At 47.4% G+C, this 18,381-nt stretch overlaps 1 protein-coding gene across 18 annotated transcripts in view; it reads right to left on the reverse strand.

Moving 5' to 3' along the window:
- Positions 1-18,181, reverse strand: part of CAMK2G (calcium/calmodulin dependent protein kinase II gamma) — a 122,285-nt gene extending 104,104 nt beyond the window's left edge. For 5 of the 18 annotated variants that reach the window (XM_075758585.1, XM_075758581.1, XM_075758583.1 and 2 more), the window contains exons 1-2: positions 17,752-18,045; positions 15,809-15,903 (exon numbers count right to left, since the gene is read on the reverse strand). In XM_075758585.1, coding sequence (XP_075614700.1) covers positions 15,809-15,903; positions 17,752-17,816 — 160 coding nt within the window. In that variant the 5' untranslated portion in view covers positions 17,817-18,045. Of the gene's footprint in view, positions 1-15,808; positions 15,904-17,751 lie in introns of all 18 variants that reach the window. The other 13 variants (XM_075758580.1, XM_075758578.1, XM_075758577.1 and 10 more) reach the window with 9 other exon arrangements.
- Between the last annotated feature and the right edge of the window lie 200 nt (positions 18,182-18,381).

Consider the following 18,381-nt stretch of genomic DNA (forward strand, 5'->3'; position numbering starts at 1 on the left):
GAGTATATGGCTAAAAAAAAAAAATGCTCCAGGAATCCTTTCTGAAGGTGCAGAGGAGCACAGCACAGTGGAAAAGCCTTCTTTCAGGTATGGGAAAACAAATTTTGAGAGGACAAGGAGTGGGGGGGAAAATCTCCTGTAGAACAAGACCCATCCCTTTCCATAAAGGAGAGCAAATCCCTAACAAAACATTGGGAAAATACCTGGAAGAGGAAATTCCTGGCATTGATTCCACCTTTACCAACAGATGAACAGAAACCATAATGCTATCCCGTGCAGGAGGGGCAATGCAGGCTCCTTCTCACACAACCCTGACACACTTCAATTCAGCCGTCACTGGCAGGGCTGTCCAAGCCTGCAGACCTACTGCATCCAGCCCCCAGTTTTCCAACAACACATCTGTAAGATGTGACCCTTGAATAAAATGCTATGTGATAATGCAGCCACTGCTCATCAAACAGTTGGATTTCTTTGAGTGAACCAAGGAAACCTATGTTTGAACCCAAATGATGGAAGCTCGGGAGGGAAACAAAAGCACAGAATTCCCACATGCTGCTAATACTGTTATTCAGCAGAAGGCCATTCTTCACTGCACGAGACACGGGGGGGGCCTGTGTGCACACAACAGCAAGCCCGTATTAGTCACTTATTTTTTAGCTATTCCAACCAGTCGAGAGGGGGAAGGATGCTGGAAATGTTGCCTTGATTTGGTGTTTGAGGGACATGAACCAGAGGAGTAAACTAAACGGAAAGTCTTCTTGAAGGCACAGATGAATGATTCTGCACCCAAGTGCTGAATGACTCCTCTCCAAAAGAGATAATACCTCTGTTGAAATACACTCTTCTGGCAAGAAAAAACAGCAAGTCTCAGAGGATTAGAATAATTAAAAAAAAAAAAAAAGACCAAACCATCTATTTTAAGACTAAGTTCCCCTAGCAATACTGGGATAACTTTAAATTAAGCAGAGCAAACTGTAAATACAGAGCAGGCTACCAAGAAATTTCAGTGAGACAAGACTTAGAATGCACATATGCACCACACCAGCTATCACCTATATCAGAGCCACCAAAACACTTCTATACAAAAGGGCAAAATGCACCACATAACAGTAAGTCCATGCAGCAGTTTGGAACATGAGGCAGGGGGAAAGAGCCAGTGTGGCTGCCTCCAGCTCCTGAAGAGTCCAAAAACTTGATGCTGTGTATGCAAAGTGCTCAGGTACTTCTAGGTATTGTATAGAAGTGAGACAGCAAGAAGACATTTTAAGAGGAAAAGTTACCACTCACTAAAGCAACTTTAAATGTAAGGATTACTTAAAAACATACATAAAACTGTTTCTAAGCACTGATAACTTTGAAGATGCTATCTAGTCAGAGAGTAGTGTCTCCTAATCTTTCTGTAACCAGGCTCCCCTTCTGGCAGCTGGCAAGGATCCGCATAGCATGGGCACACACACACAGCTGCCACCATCCCTGCACCACAGCCACCCAGCTTCCCAGTCCCAACAGCATCAGGCCTGAAAACCAAGCTAATATTCCCCACTACCTCAATTCAAAGTCCCTCAGTGGTCTCTGCTCCCCATGATCTCTTCTACAATACACATACACAAGAGTTGTCTCCATGCTGCCGGTCTGGGGCAGTAACACACCGCTCCACGTGCATTATTCTCAGTCCCAACTGCAGGAGATCCTGCTCCCTAGAACTACACTCAAGCAACCGCTTCCACAGCTGCTCCAAAAAACCTATCTGGAAACCAAATGTCTTCCCATCACCACCACTTCAATAATTCCTTACTGAAATGTTCTTCTGAGCTTCATTTCCTGATCCAAGGGATGAGATAGAGTAGGAAAGGGATCTGCTGTGGTACAGAGAAGGGAACAGACATCTCCAGAGAAAGAGGCAGGTGCTCCTTAAGCCAACATCCATAATTTGCCTGTGTTATATTCATTTGCTAGCTAGAGATAACGACTATAAAGATCAATTTTTTCAGGTGTTGCAAGCTGCAGATCTAGACTGGGAGAGGTGCTTAAAAAGAAAAAGCACACATCATCTCCCCTAGTCTAGACCAGGCATTTGGCAACAACCCAGTGCAACCTAATACATCCAGTACAAGGAGCAAATTGCCTGTTAGGGACAACCCTGTACACCAACACACAGCTCTGCAACACTTACATCCCTATATACAAAAAAGAGAAAAGGGCAGAGAAACTCCAGTGTGACCAAGAAAAGGCTTTTCATCCCCCTCGCCTACCCCCCCCCCCCCCCCTTTTTATGTCTCTCTCTCCCCTGGGCCAATTCAATTGCAACATAAACCCTGGAAGCTCAGCCTTGCCTTTGACAGGGAGTCATGCTGCACAGTCATTGTGGCTGTCTCCCTAATCACAGGTGATATAGTGGTAAGGGACTCGTGTCCCCCATGAACACCATTACAACAGAAACATCAGGCATGCTAGCAATGAGTTGGGAGTCCTTTCTGCGTCTCAGTGACATTTTCATCACCATAACTGGCCACGGGTAGAATATCCCAGGAAGCAAACCCTAAAAATAACTGCTTACAACAAGCCAGCCAGTCCCCCGGCAAAGGGGAGGGAACATTGCTTATACATGGTTAGCACAATTCAGTTATTACGAGAGGGACAATGAATGCCCAGGCAAACAGAGGAGGCAGAGAGGAAACAGAGGAGGAAAAGCAGGTGGTGAATCATACACCAATTTCTCCTGCATCACCAATGACTGTCAATAGGAGCTGCTTTCCCAAGTGGAAATAAAGTAACTGAAGTAGAAACTCAGAACCAAGTTCACCCAGAATACTTGTAAACACAGTGAAGGAGGGAGCCTTGCCTGCTAAGCACTGGAGTGAAAAGGAGTGTGCAATCTCCTCAGCTGCAGACACCTTTAAGGAAGGTCCTGTGGGGCCCTCTCCAGCTCTGGCCCATGGAACTCCAGGTATCCCTGCAGATCCCTGTGGGAAGGTATCACGGTTCCCAGCTACCTAACAATACTCTCCTCCTCCTTGTACCAAGTCACTCAGCAGCAGTTCCCAGCCTGCCTGGTGCAACACCTGCATAGCTGTGGCTGACTCCACCTGTGGAGTTTCTCCCCGGCATCACAGCATCCTCATGGGTGACCAGCATCATCCCCTTGCACCAGCAAGTGGTCGCTCTGACAGCCTGTGCAATGGAGGAGGGCACAGTAATAAACTCGCGACTCATGAGGCCCTGCACGCTTCTGAGTCACGTGCAGAAGCTCACAAGCTCCGAATTGTAACAGGACATCCTGTGTGAGAAGGGAGTGTGCAATAAAGACATCCTGACAGGATCGGCCCTAAGCAAACACCTGGTTAGACTCTGGTGCAGTGAGGAGGCGAAAAGCATGACAGGATTTTCCAGCTCCAGGGCTGCTGCCCGTTGTGCTTCTCCACACGTTTTCCAGCTCCTGAGCAGCCGGTGCAGACACAGGCACAGAAAGGAGGGGCTCCTAGCATCAGCACTGTACTGCCATCCCTTTCTCCTCCTCCAAAAAGTCTTTCTGAACAAGTTTCCCTGTGCTGTGGAGAGGACCCAGCCACAACTGCAGACACAGGGCTCACTTGCGCTAGCTCCCTCTTGATTTACAGAACTTCCCCACTAACAGCTGCATTGCAGATGAACCCTCTTAAAGTGGACATGCAGTAAGCGAGACAGTAGGGCACGGAGCTGCTCCAAAGGTGATGCAGCCATACCCAGCGACCTCCCCGCTGCACAGACAGTGACTGTGACGCATCCAAGGACTCCAGCGACACTGTCTTGATCCCACTATGCACAAAGGGTTCTGAAGTGCACAGCTTAAAGAGAAATCCCACCAAGTGAGCTCATTTCTGGACACGAGCTCCTTTCTTCTCCCCATCAGCTGATCACATCAAGTGCTGGTGGGTTTGGATGAACCAGCTAAATAAATATCAGACTACAGCTAGTTAGCAGACAAGGTAATAGTGTGGCAGGGAGGCAGGTCTCAGCAGTGCCAAATCACTGCAGTGCAGGATCCAGGAATTCAGAGACGCAGAAGGAAGAATATAAATTCCTCTGGCTCAGCCAAGCTGCACTTTTCCTCGTTCCCAAGCAGGTCCCCACCACCCCTTTAGATAAGCTAACTGCATCAGTGAGACCAGAGTTTTCTTTCCAAGATTGGGAAGGAGTTTTAGCTGTGTTTTTCAAATGAGAAAAAGCTTAGGCAGTTAACATTTCCATTAGGGAGATGAACAGGCTGAAAAGCCTAGGAAAGCCAAGAAACTTCTTGACCATTTGTGAGGTTGTGGGAGGGAAGAGTTCTTAAGCTCAGCTTTGGGACTACTGAAGAAACTAAGTGTACACAGCTACAAAGAGTTAACGAGGCATAATGCGCTTCCTTAAAGCTGGGTAACCAGCTCTGCAGCAACATAAACTGCTAGCAGCAGCCAGAGTCACCTGGACTTGTCAGCAATATTTGATAATGGTTATCAAAAAAGCAAACTACCTTGTTCCTCTTTTTTCACATCTCTGATGCTGAACTTGGCTGCCTGGAGAAAACAAACAAGCATGTTATGAGAGCTCAACTGCCAGTCTGCTGCTGCAGAAGTGCTTCCACACAAAGGACGAGCTGACCAACGCTTCACTCCTCTACATCATCATTATTAAGCGCAAGAGCAATTCAGACAGAGAAGGCTGTGGATCATTGCTCTGCACTGATCAGGCAATACTGAAAATTTTAATCTGGGCAACTTCATAACAAGCAGTAGACGCAACACAATATCCTAATCTGCAAAGCCGGCAGATTCTAGGCCAGATGACATACAAGTCAAATGAAAATGGGCAGAGCTGGATGTCACTTTTCAATCCTGCAGTCCAAAAATCAGGAATATTTAAAGTAACACAAGAGCTATGAATCACTACTTTAACTTGCACTGAAGTAGTACATCTGTCACGATCAAGCTTTGTCTCTGCACTGGCAGCAGGTATAAAATAAAGCTGCGCAACTTCAACTCTTCTAATCTCTCCGACACAATCTCAACAGAGGACATTTGATACCCAAAGCTTGCATGGAGAGGCCCCGAGGCAGGCAAAATTAAACTTAACAGCATACCAACTCTTTGGGCAAACAACAGAAAGAACTCCTGCTTGGCATCACCAGGCTATACTCTCTATTAGCCTCCAAGAAAAACCTTCCAGCAAGTTCCTGTGGGTTACAGGGGGCACTAAAGACAACTTCCTTCTTCCACATCTATTTTTTCCTCCAGTCACTCTAGGTGATTTCTTGGCCCATCACCCATGAAATGTTATGTGCTTTGACACAAGGTGGTATGGGGGGGGGGGGAGAAAAGGAAAGAAAAAACCCCAAAACCTAAGATACTCATGGACATTTTCACAATGGCAGCTGCTCCACTGCAGTAGAAATGCTAAGTATATTTGGCAGGCACTGGAGACCAATCCAAGAAGAGGTTTAACAAGCTTCCAGAGCACCCATGCTATTTGAAATGTGCATCTAGTAAGTGCGTCCCAGAGAAAGCACTGGACTATCCCCTCTGAAGTCACATTTCAAGTCAGGTGTATGACATCAGGTCTCTAGCAGCAAGCACAGCAGCAGGATCAACACACTCATCTCTCACATGTCCAGAGCTGCAGGGAACTTGACACACTGACTATATTCTGCTGCACAGACAAGGAGAACCCTCACTCAGAAGCAAGACTACCAACTGCAGACCCCTCTGCAACATATGGCAGATTTGGAACAAAATGACAAGTACAGGAAATAATCTCCTTCAAGAGAGAAGCTGGGGTAAAACTCACCTTCTTGAGTTACCTTATGCTCAGTCTCACCCATAAAAGCAGAGGGCTTAGAGGAAGGGGAAAAAAAAAGGTGCACTTAAGTTTAAAGATTTCTAGCTCTTCTCCCTTCTTTTTTCACCTCAGACACCAGGCTGTGTCAGATCGCTTCTCCTTTTCTCACTGTTCCCCTGGGATTGAGAAAACCTCCTCCTTCAAAGGAGAGTTGTCCTCAACAAGAAGAAATGAAATCTCTCTCTTCACAGCTATCACTTACCACAATCTACACCAACTGACTTTCTGGACATGACACAGTAACAACAGAAGACAAAGCACATCCAAATACTGAGTTACTCCACTAGACAACCTGCAGCCTACACCAGCTAACTCAGGTGCCTAGAAGATGAGTAGAAGTGAGAGAAGGGAAAGGAAAGAGTCCTTTCCACAAGCTTTCAGGAACCAGCTTTGGAGCCTTAACATCCTTGTTCTCACTCACAACCTGTATTCACAAGGGCTTAAAAAGCCACTGGGATTTGGGTTAATGGGAAAGACCTATACCATTAATTCCATAGACATTAATGTGTCATTTCATAAATAAATGTTTTAAGTTGAAGAAGCCCTTCTAGAAAGAAACTAGTTTTAATTACCACAATTCTCTTACTAAGTCTGCAGACAAACATTTTATGCTAGCATGTGTATTGCTGCTCAGTGGTCTGCCAGGCATGACCAGGTAAGTCTTTCCTGAAGCAGCGTGCAAAGAGGTACCATGACAACTTGTAGTACTGCAAAGAACCAAGTGGTACCACCTTTTGAGCTACGGGGCACTGAGACTTTGGGCACTAAGGGCAGAGATCCCCTCACCAGCTCCTCGCTCCCCAGCCAACTGCAAATCACTAATTCTTCTAGGACCAGTCTTTATAATGGCCAGCCTCCACAAAGGAGGCTGCAGCACAGGGTAGTAATAGGAATTTCCTCAGACTCCAGTGGAGGAAAGACTGCCCAAGCCTCGCCTCTCTCACACACTACCTGCCCACCAGCTGGGCTTTCCCCACTCTCATATGCAGGGACACCACTCCAGCTCTGGAAAGGGAAACCAGCAGGGACAAAAACAGCATGCAGGGTCAAGACTGGTACTAGCCCTAATAGTGCTGACATAGTTTTGCATCAGACAATTTCAATGGCAACAGCCTTGCATTATCGATAACACAGGCTGGTTAGCTTCACGTTAGCCTGAAACCTGCAGGCAACACTACAACTTGATTATCTGCACCAACTCTGATGTGGAAAAGCTCTAAGCACAAGGTAGACAACTAGAGTTATTTGTGGGTACAAGGAATAGAAAAAATGGCCAAAAAAAGACACACTATCTTTTCCCACTTCTTACATTTCATCTGCCAAAACAATGCAAAACCTGACAATGTACCCAGCAAAAGCAGGGTGCATTCACCCCCTCTTCAAAGAGGCAATCTGTCAGAGCGGTGTTGCCCAGAGTTTAGACTGGAAGAGGAATGCCAGTCCACATTCTCCCATGCCACCCCCGTGGCTATAGAAGAGCAAGCCTGGTATTTCTCACCAGGATGCTGTCCTTCGTTAATACATCATCACCCGCCCTCCTTTTCCTCCCCACCCCCCACCCCCACCCCTTCCCTCCTATGAGAAAGTTTAATCCTTTGGTTCACATGCATCTGGTAAATTTTTCAGTCCCTGTTTGCCACTGTCATCATGGCAACAGCCCCCAGAGATAACCCAGCAGCTCTGCCACAGCAGGGTGCTGCTCCCTGCCTCCTCTGCCATTTAGCCTCTGGCTCGGTACGCCTACAAAGAGCTATGCCCACTCCCAGGCTCATCTTCATGGGCATCTTCCTTCCTTAGAGATATGTTTGCATGGGGTTTGTTTTTCTTTTAAATTAACTGTGTCTTCATTCCCACAATGCCTACTCTTTTCTCCAAGACAGCTCTCAGCTCAATTTTTGGGACTCTGACAGAATTACACTTACACTTTGCTGTCCCAGAGAAAAAGTGTCTTGTGTTTAACAGCCAAATCACCTGTGACTTCTAGCAAAGAGAAAAGATTAGCTAGCACCTGTCTCAGAAGCAGGACACTAACCTGGATATGTCCCAGTGTCACGGCTAAGCAGACTCCAGCCATGGGAAAGACAGGACAGCCAAGGGCTGCGGGTGCTTGCATGATGGCTAACTCAAGATAGGAAATTTGGATTGAAGCAGCAGGACAGCAGGTCACCACTTCGGAGAGATATGTAACTCATGCTCTCAAGAGCATAACCGAAAGTGCTGAGAGTACAGTATCATGTCTATACACACATGCGCGCACACACACATTCTCTGAAAGGTCATCACGTTTATTCAACTCACATCTCAGACTGGGAAGTCTCCTTCTGACTGCCAGGAGCAAAGCGAGACGGATCCTGACACCAGGACTAAAGCCACCGTTATCTCCTCCTTTCCTGACCCCATCATAAAAAGGCAAGATACAACATTAACCAGCTCTTGTTACACCTCTGAATTATTCTCAGTCATCAGTAATTAGCCACTTGTACCAACCACCATCCTCCCCAGTCTGCTCATCTACCAGGTGGGAGCAACAGGAATTCTGCAATTATTTTCTGGGAAGAAAAGAGGACAGTAAAGCAGCATTACTAAAGGGATATTTTCAATCAAAGTTGTATAGATTAATACAATTACTGGTTAAAGTAACCAATCCATGAGAGACAAATGAACATTCAAAAAAATTTTCAAAATTAAAACAGAAAGAAAGGATGGAAACAGATGCAAAAAGCTATAAGGAATCAAAATCTAACAACTACAGACTCAGTTTCCCCACAAAGCTTAATTCATGCCCCACTGATCTTCAGCTACTCTCAGTGTTCAATAAGGTTATTTCTTAGATAGTGCTAGCCCATTTCTTCAGAAGTATTCTGCTACTGTTCTCCAAAAATCATGTATGCAGCAATACCAGAACGCCTAGGGAGCAGTAACAGAAGTACGGGGTAATATTTAAATAGACAGTAAATTTAAGGTACAAAAAGGAACCTGAGGTCAGCTTGACTCATAGAACCCCACATTTTGAAACATTAAGCTTATTGTCATAAGGGCCAGCAGGAATACAGTTGTTAAAGTTACAGCTTGATATTTCCTCCATACACTAAAAAAACACCTAGCGAGCACCTCAAAATTTTAAGGACACGTTTGCCCATCAGAAACCAATGCACCTCTGCTTTCCCCAGGATGACTCCTCTGACCACCAACATCACTTCTGTTGTAGGCAAACACACAACAAGGTGAGATTCTCCACATTTCTTTTTACAACATTCAAGGTTTCTTTCCTGTGCTGCTGATCCTGGTACCAGCTGATACTGCCCCCTTCGCCCAGCCAAGCCAACAGCAATAGCTCACTCTAGTCAAACACTGGCAAATTAACATTTTTTTGTGAAGCCTATTATCTTGGAGGAAATCAGGAGGTTTCAAGAACAGAGGAAAGAAAAAGAAACACCTGAAATGCCAAAACAGGTGATAGGCCAGAATTAATGAAAAAGGGGATGATGCCCTGGTTGTCAGGGTTGTGAAGCAGATAGATGGTGCTCATAGGTGGCACAGTGGAGACAGATTTTTACATTAGGATGCTTCCCTTTCAAAAATTGTCTTCACCCAATTTGCAGGGCCAGAAAAAAACCAAAATACTTCCAGGGCATGGAAGGGAAGAAAAAATTGTCATAGTCCTCTCTTAAAACAGTGGTAGTAATCCACTGTTTTGGGGTGGGGGTGAGCACTCTTCAGAAAGTTCTTTGTGATCCATGGATAAGTCCTCCTCTGACAGTGATGGTTTTGGTGCTGTCCAGAGAAGGATTAAATTCAGAGGCAGTGAAATTTCCATGCTACACCCCAAAATGAACAAAAAAAACCCCAAAGCTTCTGCACTGGATCCTTCTTACACGAAATTCAAGTAGCTCTCCCTGCCCCAAATATCTACAGCATGCTCAACATCCTGCTCTTCACTGGAGAGACACATGGAAATGTTTCAATCGTGGCTCGCCGATCAGAGTAAATGCTCTAGAGCCAAGGGCTTTGGGACACGTGCAGGAGTTAGTCTAATCACATCTGTGCTGTACACAAATCCAGTTTATACTGGGAAAACAAGAAACCTGACTCTCTCGCCAAGCCCCCTTCTCCAAACTCACATGGAGGCAGTAGGAACTCCTGCCCAATCTGTGCGCCCACTGCCCCCCCCCCCCCCCCATTGTTAATGCTGGAAATTTAATACTCAATGTGACCACTGAGAAGACAGACATGAGCTGAAATCCTGTCTGCTCTGTTCCAGCTCCTTTATAAAATATACAGCGTAAACTGAGAGGCAACCTGGGGTAACCCCAACCATCACTGACATCCGCAGCAGGAGGAAGCCAGCTTCTGGCCATAGCAAGCCACAGCAAAAGCGAGGTTTCCACCGCCCGTCACCCCACCAATCTCTGCCAGCTCTCAGGCCAGGGTGCTCTCCTGCCTGCATCGATGTGTTGGGGTGTGCGAAAAGCCAGGCTGACCCTCAGAGGCCCCCCACCAAGCTCCCAGCCCCTCCTCCAAGGTCAGGGTCTCTCCTTTTACATGCACCTCTCCTCTTCTCCAAACACCTCTTCCAGTGAAATTTCCCCTAGTGAAGTATACCACTCGAACCCCTCTTCCCCTAAGTGGGGGGCTGCAGCAGAGGTGGGGAGGAAGAGGAAGGGGAGGCAGGCTGCTGGCAGGAGGTAGAAGGCTGCAGTTTCTGACATCAGCAGAGCAGCCCCCCCGCCACACCCCGCCGCACGCATGTGTGCTGCGGTGCAGAGCCGAGAGTTCAGCCACTCACTCCCCACACACCCACCCCACCGACCAATTCCATCCCTGCAGCCCCCCTCCCGCAGCGCCCAGTCCCTTACGGTCGCCCCGCCAGGCAGCTCCCAGCCGCACGCACCGCTTGGGGGGCACGGGGGGGCGCAGCACTCCCTGCTCTGCTCCGGTCCCTACATCCCTCCACATGTGCAAAGACCTCCAAAAAAATCCCCAGCCATCACTGCAGCTGATCTCCTATCCCTGCTCCCTAATCACGGCATCTCTCGGACTCCTGGCCGGCAGCAGGGGGAGGAGGGGCTGGTGCCCAGGGATGCTCTTCACACCCAGCCCAAGGCCCACCCTGCAGGAAGGGCAGGTCCTCTCCCACACCAAATGACCAGATCCGATTTGGCTGCTCAGCAAGTACAGCTGAGCAGACAGAGTTTGATTTGCTGTCCTCTGCAAGAAAGGACATTTGTCCCCAGCCTACACACACAGAGGACACCTATTACAGGACGTTTCTACCCGAGTTCGGATTTGCGCTTCAGCCATCTGTGACCGGTGTGCTGGGCTTTCCTTGCTTCCACGCAGAGCCGATTTACCAGGCTGCAGTGCACCATAACTGTGTGCATCTAATTCAAGCAGGTGTGCTGTAGCCCACAGGGGACTTAAAACCTGGCAGCCACAAGAGCAGTCCAAGAGAGTCCTAACTCAAACACTGGCTAAGAACATTTATGGAACAGATCAAGACAGATGTTAGGGACTGATGCTGCTAAATTTCCTCTGCAGCATTCAAGCTCAATGTTTCAGTGTCCAGGAAAACTACTACTGACACCTCCAATAAAACATACTGTAAAGCCCAAATCAGCAAACACCACAGAACTGAAAGCCAGGACAAAAGAGGTGTATCAAAAAAAAAAAGGCACTGAGTTGAAGTGTAAAGAGAGAGCTTTTATCCTGACAGGGTTTCATACACAGAAGTAATTCCCTGCTCCTCCCACAATCCACATAATCTCCTACAGGAACAACAACAAAACAACTCAGTGGACTGCAAATTCTGATCTGGTTTACAAATTTGGAAAGATGGAGAGCAGGGAGAGAATCCACCTCTTTATTCCACAGGCAAGAGCAAAGCCACAGTAAGGAGAAAGCAGTGAAGTGGTCTAACTTCCAAGACAGCTGCTTTCCATTTTTTCATCAAGAGATGTCACTTGCAAGAGTTGAAAGATACAGATTTTCAGCAGCAAAAAAAACTGAACAATGGATGTAATGCACAGAGATTTCTCCCCACGCACACCTGAAAAAACAAAAATCCTACACATGGTGGTAGGATCACTATACACTACTTGGGAAAAACAACATCCTTAAAATTATCACAGAATAGAGCTCTGCCTATCTCTTTCCAATGCAGGATTGTCTCCTAAAGTATACACTGGAGAGTTAAATCCTGGATAATTCCTCACTGCTACTAAAGCTACTGCTTCTCTCTTGATCCTTTTGATCACTGCAAGCAATTTTACTTTATTTGAACTTCACTGCTGCCCAGGAACTGAAGCACTACTTGCTACGAATTTTCATGTTCAAAAAGTATTCAGGTGACACCCACTAGACAACTTGCAAAAAAACACAGTTATTACTTCCCTCCGCCTATAGCTTTGGTAAAAGCCTGTGTGTTCAATCCTATAGGAATTTCAGATGACTGAAGCATTGTATTCGCCCCATGTGTAATAACCACTGCTCTTACATGTCAGCTGAACACTAAGGTGAAGTCTGTCTTCCCTCCCTTTCCACAACCTTTAGGCCCCTATTTAACATTAAAGTTCTTGGCATACTCTTCACTGGGCAGTCTTAAGCATCAACACAATACGAAAAACAGCAAATACTTCATTAAAGCCGAAATATGAATTTTAATCTAGACCAGCTCTTACCAACATGATTTATTAAAAAAGAGAGAGAATAGGCATCCAAAAATCATAGACAATAAAGAAACAGGGACTCTCCTCTCAATATCTGACTTTGTATTTTACAAAGGGTGAAGCTTACTAGACTGAAGTTGTTAGGACCACCCGTCACAAAGACCAGCACCACATTCATCCTCCTTGCTTTCAGACAGAAGCCCTGTAACAGCACCATGTCTCTTCAACTCTTTACTGCTTTAAGAAATCAGTTTGGTAAACATGTCAAGTAATACAGAACTCTTTAAACACATACAACTCACCCTGAAGTGTTCCTCTTCCTCCTTTTCAGCTATCTACAGCAAGCTATTCAGCACTTCCCAGTCAGCTATCTAGTATTTCTTCATCAAGGGTCTTGAAAAATAAAGGTAACAAGAAGTACTGTGGAAGGACAGCAAGGCTTTGTTACCATTTCCCTGGACGTAATCAAGGGAAGCACTAGAGCAGGCAAAACTTAGGCGAAGCAGCAATGGGCTATACATACTTGTCAGTAGCAGCAAGATGCTGGCTCTTGAAATAGCAGTTACTACATCAGGTATCGATACAGGTTCAAATTCTGCTAGAGAAGGTACAAAATGTTAACTGTAGCTATGCTTAAGTTGGAAAGGGGCAAGGTGTCCCCACGTGAGGGAATATTCTGGCACTGTGACCAAGCCTATACGAAAACCAACATCGCAAGAGGCAGGTCAGGAGGGTGGGTTAACCTGTGCAACAGACAGGCATGCAGTTGGGTGCACAGGAGAGCCCCGTGTGTGTATCGCTGGGCAGAGGTATGACCTCCCCAAGGAGAAGTGTCACCTCAGGGAGAGGAAGCATCAGGCAACATATATCCAGGATACTGCAGAATTAACGCTGTAATTCTCCTCCTGAGGGAGACAGCTTTCTAAAATGCCTTTCCCAAAGACTTTCATTTTCAGGTTGCTGAATCAAATCTCCCTAATCACTGATATACAGCTGCAATGTCTAAATAGCATGCATTTTTCCTTCAGTGCTTTAAAGACCTATTCCAAGGTGAATTCACTAAGTTCCTATCAAAATATTCGGTCCCTTTTTGTACTAACCACTTGAGCTATCAGCAAACACAGCTGGAATAACTGTGGAACCCATACATTCAGCTGAAATCACCATCCACTTTTCACTGTAAATGCAGATTCTTTAGTCCTCAGATAAGACTTCAACGAAACCTGATCAGTCTCTTGTTTCTGATATTCTTCTGTAAAAGCAGAAACATCCATTTTCTTTCTTGACTCTTCCCACACTTGCCCTCTACCTAACCAATACTTTTGTAAGTAAATCATTACTAGCTGCCTCAAGTTATGTAGCTGAGGACCAGGCTAGTATGCTCAATGTATTTTATTTGTAGGAAAGTAGGAAATCTAGAACATCAGTAGTAGATGAAAACATGGCCTGTATTCACCCTTACTTTTCTTACTTGCTGGGTCATAAAACTGTCATCACCTTAATATGAAAAACAATTAGAATCTATACATTGTTCCCTCTAACTCATTAGGTACCCAAACACTTAAAAACTGACTCAATTAGTTCTTCTGCTAATATGTTCCCGAATTTTGTTTCAACTCTCTTCATCCTGCAGTTTTCCCCATTTTTCTGATCTCCAGAGTTAACTTCAATACCACCTCCTGTGTAAGAAAATGGTTTCTCATTTGCAATCGGTTATCAAGCTATCCTCTCCCTTCTCTAAGCAGGTTTGTGTCAACTAGCATCTGATAAGACGGCTCTCCCGAGCTTTAGTCCTCACTACAGGATGGACAGGGAACTCTGCAGAACAAACATGGCATTAATGGCCGTCAGCAAAGCCACCCTTCAAACCTTTCCCATATTAAGCTGAACTAATTTTGAACTCAAGAGATTGGATATCCCACCTACATGAGTGGGCACTGTCACCTGACCATGGAGGGGACACCAATTTTCACAGCGGCCACCTCCTAGATTGTTTAATCTAGGGCCCCACTGTTTGGTCCTCAACATGCCCTCACTCAGGCTAGATACCAAAACAACATGCTATCACATATGCTTACTTCCACAAGTCGGGGGTGGGGTGGGTTGGGAATCAGAAAAAAAAAAAAAAAAAAATCAACCTGCATGGCACAGCACTCTACTTCTGACACTACTTATGCGGAAATTTTTCACCATTCTTCAAGCCATCTTCTGCTCTTATCATATTTTGTATTCCGGCAAAAAGAAGAAAACATTCTTCACTTCTAAATCATTTATCAAGATCATTTGCCGCCTCCTCCTGCTTTTTCTTCATTTCTGTCAATCCCCCCTACTAAGCCATCTATTCAACTAGCAAGACAGTCAAGGGCCTAATACATTAATTTTGTCAAATCTGAAAGGCCTCTAAGGACTTGGATGTTGTTTTGTTCACCTCTTCTAGAAAGAGTCGCCTCTGGCATCGCAACTTGTTGCACTCTCTGCTTTCAGCATCTTTTACTGCAGCTCAGTTTCTCTCATTCTACTCCTCATCCACCCCACCCACGAAGCAACTTTAATCTCTGTAAGGGATTCCCTAGAAGATACACATTCCCTGCATACTACAAGGTACACTACCCGTCATGCATACGTACATCCCTACAAAACAGAGGACCAACAGTTTGAGGGAAGAGTTAAGATTTTTTTCTCTTTTCATAAGACTACAGTCTGGTTTCAGATTTTGGAAGTCTCCAGGACTAACGAAAGCAAGAAATACTTGTTCTAATTTGTTGAGAAGTCAAATTCACAAGATTTCTCCATCCAACCTACTTCTGCATTTGAATGCAAACTTGTTAGTTTCCAAACACACCATGTTTAACTACAGCAAGAAAGGAGCGAGGCATGTAGCATCTATCCTTCAAAAAAAATAATCACATCTGTTCTGGTAAGACAGATCTCCTAGGTAGAAAAGACATTCAGCAAAATCAGTCTGCAACACTTCTCTTTATTATGAGTGATCAGTACACACACACATAGATAAATCTTCTATAAACATACCTCTAGCTCAGCTTGCAGAAGAAAGATCTCAAAAAGAAAAAAGGCAACATCACTTCACATAGTATCCATGTCCAGATACAGGAATTTTTCTATCATCCTACGCTACCTCCTCTCAATCTCCTCTTTGCCACACAACTCAATTATTTTGTAACACTGAAATAATGACTGAGACAAGCAACTTCAGATCCCTTAAACTTATTAAAGCTTCAGTGAAGTATTTTCTGTTAATAAAAGGAAGAAGGGTAGATCGAGACACTAACCTCTGGCTGACAGTTTTTTGGTGTTGATGATTTTTGCAGCATATTCCTGTGATGAACTTTTCTTTACACATCTGCGGACCACAGAGAAGGCTCCCCTAGAAGAAAAACAAAGAGGGTAGGAGCTATGAAACTGAAAATGAGAATACAATAGCAGCAATTTCTATCCCCAGAGCAGACCAGATTAAGGGCAGGGTAGAAGACTTACAGAGGAGGGAAACAACACATGAGAATCTGATGAACAGCGTGTGCTGTCTGATCAGCAAATATAACCCAGTCTATATGGTACTCAAGCCTCCTGAAGACCCCTCAAGTCCCCTCAGACAGCGCAGTAAGAACAGCACACTGTGCAGGGAGAGAGAGAGACCATGCAGGCACAGAAGCAGGACACGAAGGGGTTGACGAACAGGAGACAAGCAGCCCAGAACGACACTGCAAACGCTAGCCGGTAAGTCCATCTCTCAAAGACAGTATCCCCAGCAGTTACATCAGACAACCAGGACTCATTTCTCCCATGTTCAAGTGCCAGCTCAGTCACAAAATCGCTGCAACACTTTGCAGAAGTTACTAGTTCTCTTACCTAGTCTAGCCACCTGCAAAATGGGGATAAGCATGTACCTATTAATGAAGTGAGTAGGAAGCTACGAGGCTTTGTACATTTTCTCAAGCTGGAACTATTGATATTACTACAACTATTCCATAGAGCCACTCGGAGAAGAGGACCAAGAGAGAGGAAAGAAGGATTTCTGTGAGGAAAAAGGAGGTAATACAGAGATCAAGGTGAAACGATAGGGACTCAAAATCTACAGGACTACACAGATAAGCACTTGAAAACAGTCCCTTCTTTTTAAAAAAACCAAAACAAAACAGGGTGGGAAAATAATAATGACTGGCTTTACAGGAAAGATCTGAAAAGGGAAAAAGGACAAACAAGAGGAAAGTGGCAAAAAAATCCAATTCCTTCAGATCAGGAACACAAACCCACGTCTGTGGACAAATGTGCATATCTAAAGTATAAGAAAGGGGAACAGAAGCTGCACAAGGGCCCCACAAGACAGTTAGCCCTACAGAGAGCCTAAAATAGCTTGAATCCTCCTGATACTGCAGAGTCCTGCCTTTTTCTCCCCTTCCTCAACCTCTACATACAAACCAATAAGCAGCAAGGTGAGCACCAGCACTGGAGCCCAGGCTTGTGACACACAGCTGCAGCAGTGTGGGGAGGGATGGGGACACGGGGCTGAAGAGAAGAGATGCAGCAGAGCCCAGCAGTTGGTGCAGGAAGGGAGGGAGGGGGAGAGCAGCAGCAGCACCCAGGAAAGCACTGTCCCCATAATCCTACCCTAGCCGTTGCTACGCTGCTTTCCTGTCCCACAGGATCCCCCTGCAAAGCCCTGTCCTAGGGTGCAGCAGCAGGTCTGCCAATGCAGAGACAAGTGCGGAGAGATGGAGGGAAGGAAGGGAGGGAGAGAGAAGCGCGGTGCAGCAGCACCTGGTCCTTTCACGGGGACAAGGAAGTGAGGACTGAAGCATCGCAGAGTGGCATTAACAGTGCCGTGTCCCAGCACAGAAACAGTTGAAGGGAACAGCAACGTGTACCGGAGAGACGGTGCGGGCTGGAGAACGCGGCAGCCTGGTCCTGAGGAGGGCAAGGGGGGGAAGAGAGGAAGTCCCGGGGTGCAACAGGAGCGCGCAGCCCCAGGCAGGCTGCGGGGACACCCCATCCAGCGGCGGGGACGACCCAGGGGCGTAAAAACACCTTTCCTTCTAGCGGCGATGCCGCTGGGATGGACGGGGGGTTGGAGAGCAGGATTACAGCGCGGCAGCTAATCCTCCTCCGGCTCCCGGGAGAGCCGGGGCGCCGGCACACGGCTCCCGGCAGCGCCGGCGGGTCCCGGGGCCGGGGCGGGCGGCGGGGCGCGGCGCGGGGCGCGCAGCGGGCTCCGTACTTGCCAAGCTCCTCGTAGAGCTGGTACTCGTCGGTGAAGCGGGTGCATGTTGCCGTGGTGGCCATGTTCGGGCTGCGGGAGGCTCAGTGCCGCTGGGGCATGGGGCAGGGCGGCCGGGACGGGCCGGGCCGGGCCGGGCGGGCGCGCTGCTCGGCGGCCTCCCTCCTGGCTCGGCGGGGCGGCGCGGGCTCCCCCCGCGCCCGGCTCGGCGCTCCCCGCTCCGCCGTGCACAGTCACCGCTCGCCGGGGAGGGGAAGGAGGCTGAGCCTGGCCAGCACCGCGAGAACTGGCTCGGAGACACCCCGCGCCGGCCCCCTCCCTCCGCCCCTCCGCCGGCCCCGGCCCGCCGCGGGGTGTGGCCGCCGGGGGCGCTCCCGGGGCGCCCGCTGCGCCGCCGCCCGCACAGGGGGCTGCAGCCGGGGCGCGGCCACCTCCCACCGCCCGCGGCCGCCGGAGCGGGCACTGCAGTCAGCGCCCCCGCCCCCGCGCAGGGAGGGCGGGCAGACTGCGGCGGGCTCGACACCCGCTTTGCTCCGCCGGCGGCAGAGCCGGGAAGAAACCCCCCCCCACCCGGGCGCACCGGGGAGTATTTCTCTTAATTGCCCCCGCGGGGGGCGTCGGGCCGGGGCC

The sequence above is a fragment of the Balearica regulorum genome, chromosome 7 (genome assembly GCF_011004875.1).
Source record: "Balearica regulorum gibbericeps isolate bBalReg1 chromosome 7, bBalReg1.pri, whole genome shotgun sequence".
NCBI classification, from domain to species: Eukaryota; Metazoa; Chordata; class Aves; order Gruiformes; family Gruidae; genus Balearica; species Balearica regulorum.